Source organism: Sardina pilchardus, chromosome 10, assembly GCF_963854185.1.
Source record: "Sardina pilchardus chromosome 10, fSarPil1.1, whole genome shotgun sequence".
Lineage (NCBI taxonomy): Eukaryota > Metazoa > Chordata > Actinopteri > Clupeiformes > Clupeidae > Sardina > Sardina pilchardus.
Window position 1 is genome coordinate 19,948,317 of NC_085003.1, and position 2,500 is coordinate 19,950,816.

The 2,500-nt window shown below is 47.7% G+C and overlaps 1 protein-coding gene across 1 annotated transcript in view; it reads left to right on the forward strand.

Moving 5' to 3' along the window:
* The first annotated feature begins 1,198 nt into the window (after nucleotides 1-1,198).
* Nucleotides 1,199-2,500, forward strand: part of si:dkey-234i14.6 (uncharacterized) — a 17,191-nt gene continuing 15,889 nt past the window's right edge. The window contains exon 1 of the mRNA XM_062546897.1: nucleotides 1,199-1,967. Coding sequence (XP_062402881.1) covers nucleotides 1,482-1,967 — 486 coding nt within the window. The 5' untranslated portion in view covers nucleotides 1,199-1,481. The remainder of the gene's footprint in view (nucleotides 1,968-2,500) is intronic.

A 2,500-nucleotide genomic window follows, 5' to 3' on the forward strand; every position in this document is an offset into this window, starting at 1 on the left:
CATGCAGTTAATGATAACCCACCATGGTTGGCTCCGCAGCTCAGAGCTGATCCCATCCCATCATTCCTGTCCTGTGAGGGGGCACTGCTCACTCAGGGGGACCTGATCCTCCATCAGCATGCCACGTCCACAGCTATCTGCTACAGATCATGCCTCTGCACCACTCTCATTGTTTCCCTGCTCTCAGAACAGCTGCCACTTCAAGCCTCGGCCTCATCCACCCAAAGCCCAGTGTCACTGGTGGATCCCTGGGGGAATGGGGCTGCCTGAGAACTCCTCTCCCAGAGTCAGTAAGCTCTGTGGGCCTCAGAGCACCAATGAGATAACACATGATGTGACGTGCGTGATGTCCAAAAATAAAAATGATTACGGTAATAATCATTCCTATTTTTATAAATGCATCTCTATTAGAGAGGTACTATGGATTCTTAAACACTTTTCTCTTTTGTATCCAAAGGATCATGATTCTTATCTCTGAATCAATCTGATCACAATGTTAACACTGTACACTATCAGCATGACAATGTTTAGACTATGTTAAAGAGATAAGCGTGAGTAGGCCTATGTGTGTTTTGTGACTGTACGTTTCTCTCTCTCTCTGTTTGTGGGAGATCAAACAGAACATCATGTGTAGATTCGTACAGAAATTAATGGCCAGAGTAAATCTGTTTCCCATCAGCGTCATTGTTTTTAGCTTCATTAAATCAATGTGGCTCTGGATAAAACACAGAGCTAGTTATGGGCCCTCTGAGCCTCGGAAGCTAAAAATACATCACGGTCAAGTTACAAAAATCGACTCGTGCCCTGATGTAGCCCTGCGTCCTTCTACTAAGCGCTAGAATGAAACTGATAATTCACCCGATCTGTGTGCTCTGCTATTCAGAGGTCGCCACATTCGAAACTTTATTTAGAAAATGAATATCGTGTCCTTTCAGCGTGGAGCAAAATCGATACGGTATGCCTTAGAAAACACAATTCACGATCCCATTACTGTTAAAAAAAAAACTATGGCAGGAACTGCGCGCACCCACGTGTACAGCACCTGCAGCCTGGAGAGCCCGCGCTGGTTTGGGAAGAGCCTTGTCCCAGGCAGGGCGCGCGCAGAGGCGTTCCCTCAGTACGGCTACACCACGGCGGAGCCACGGAGCCTCGAACAGCCCCGGCAGCACTGTGTTACCCGGAGGGTTTGGAAAGCAGCCCACGCGACTGGGGGAAGAGGGAACAGCCCACCAGTAGCAGTTTCTGATTCCCACTGCTCATGAGAGGGAATGTTTTCAGAAATGTGAATAGCCGTGCCGGACTCCTCATTGCACTTTTCCGACTTATCGCCTTCTCAAGATATAGCCCCGATGCTTGCGTGTCCGCTACATTTGGTTCATGGGCAACCGTGTTGCAGATGGATTTAAAACGACTATCCAACAAGTGAAACCAATAAGGTTATTTTTCTCCCTCGTGATTAATTCTCTTTCTTTAACCTCGACATGGACGAAGCGCGAACTGAAAATCCGGGGGACCTTATCAACAGCAGCGTGGAGGAGGAGAACTACCGAGCTCTCGTCTACGACACGGCACTCAGCACTTTTCTGGCGGTGGTAGTGTATGTGGTCGTCAAAGTGAGCTTAGACCGGATTAGGCAATGGCGAGCTCGGATATCGGTACTGATTGTGGGTTCTGGTCCCGTTGGTCTGACCGCCGCGTTGGTCGCTGTTCGCTCGGGAAAGGTGCTGAAACTCACGGTATTGGATGAGCGCTACAGGACCGCGCTGCTGTGCAGACCGCAGCAGATCGCACTGGACCCCCGCAGCGTCAGGTTCCTGTTAGGCTTGGGAGTAGACTTTGATAACATGGAGGGGTGCTGGCACAACGATCACTTCTTCACTAAAATTGGCGTGTTCCAGGAGTACCTGCTCAGCATTCTGGAGCAGAAGAAGCAAAAGGTCGATATTAAAGTTCACCTGGGAACAAAGGTAATATTGTGCAACTAGCTGATCTTGAATATCATCAAATTAAACCTTCCTCCTTTGGCACTCAAACGATGAGGGATCAGGCATGTTGACTTTCTGACCTTCCAAGCATGCACTGACTTAAACTTGGGCATTCAGATCTGAGCCACAACCTAAGCTTAAACCATGCATGAATTGAGCATTATTACTGCAATTATTCCCATTGAGAGTGAGACTCTTAAGAATGCGCGGATGCAGCCAAGTTATAATTCACTCCTGTCATATGCCTCATTAGAAGGATAAGTGTTATGCAAGTGAACGAGCTGTCATGTTAGATAGAGCTCTGGATGGGAGAGTATAGGTGTACGGATGAAACTTTGATGGGCCTAAGGACTGTAATTCCTAAGATTATATCTCAGGGAGCCAGTTTGACTTTTGCAGTATTGCAGGGCTTACTTTGAAGACTCACTTTCCTTCCTGAACAATAGGACGCATTCATCCATCTCTGGCCTTGGGACACGAAGCGTTTCAGGGCATTATTGTAGCCTTGTTATCAG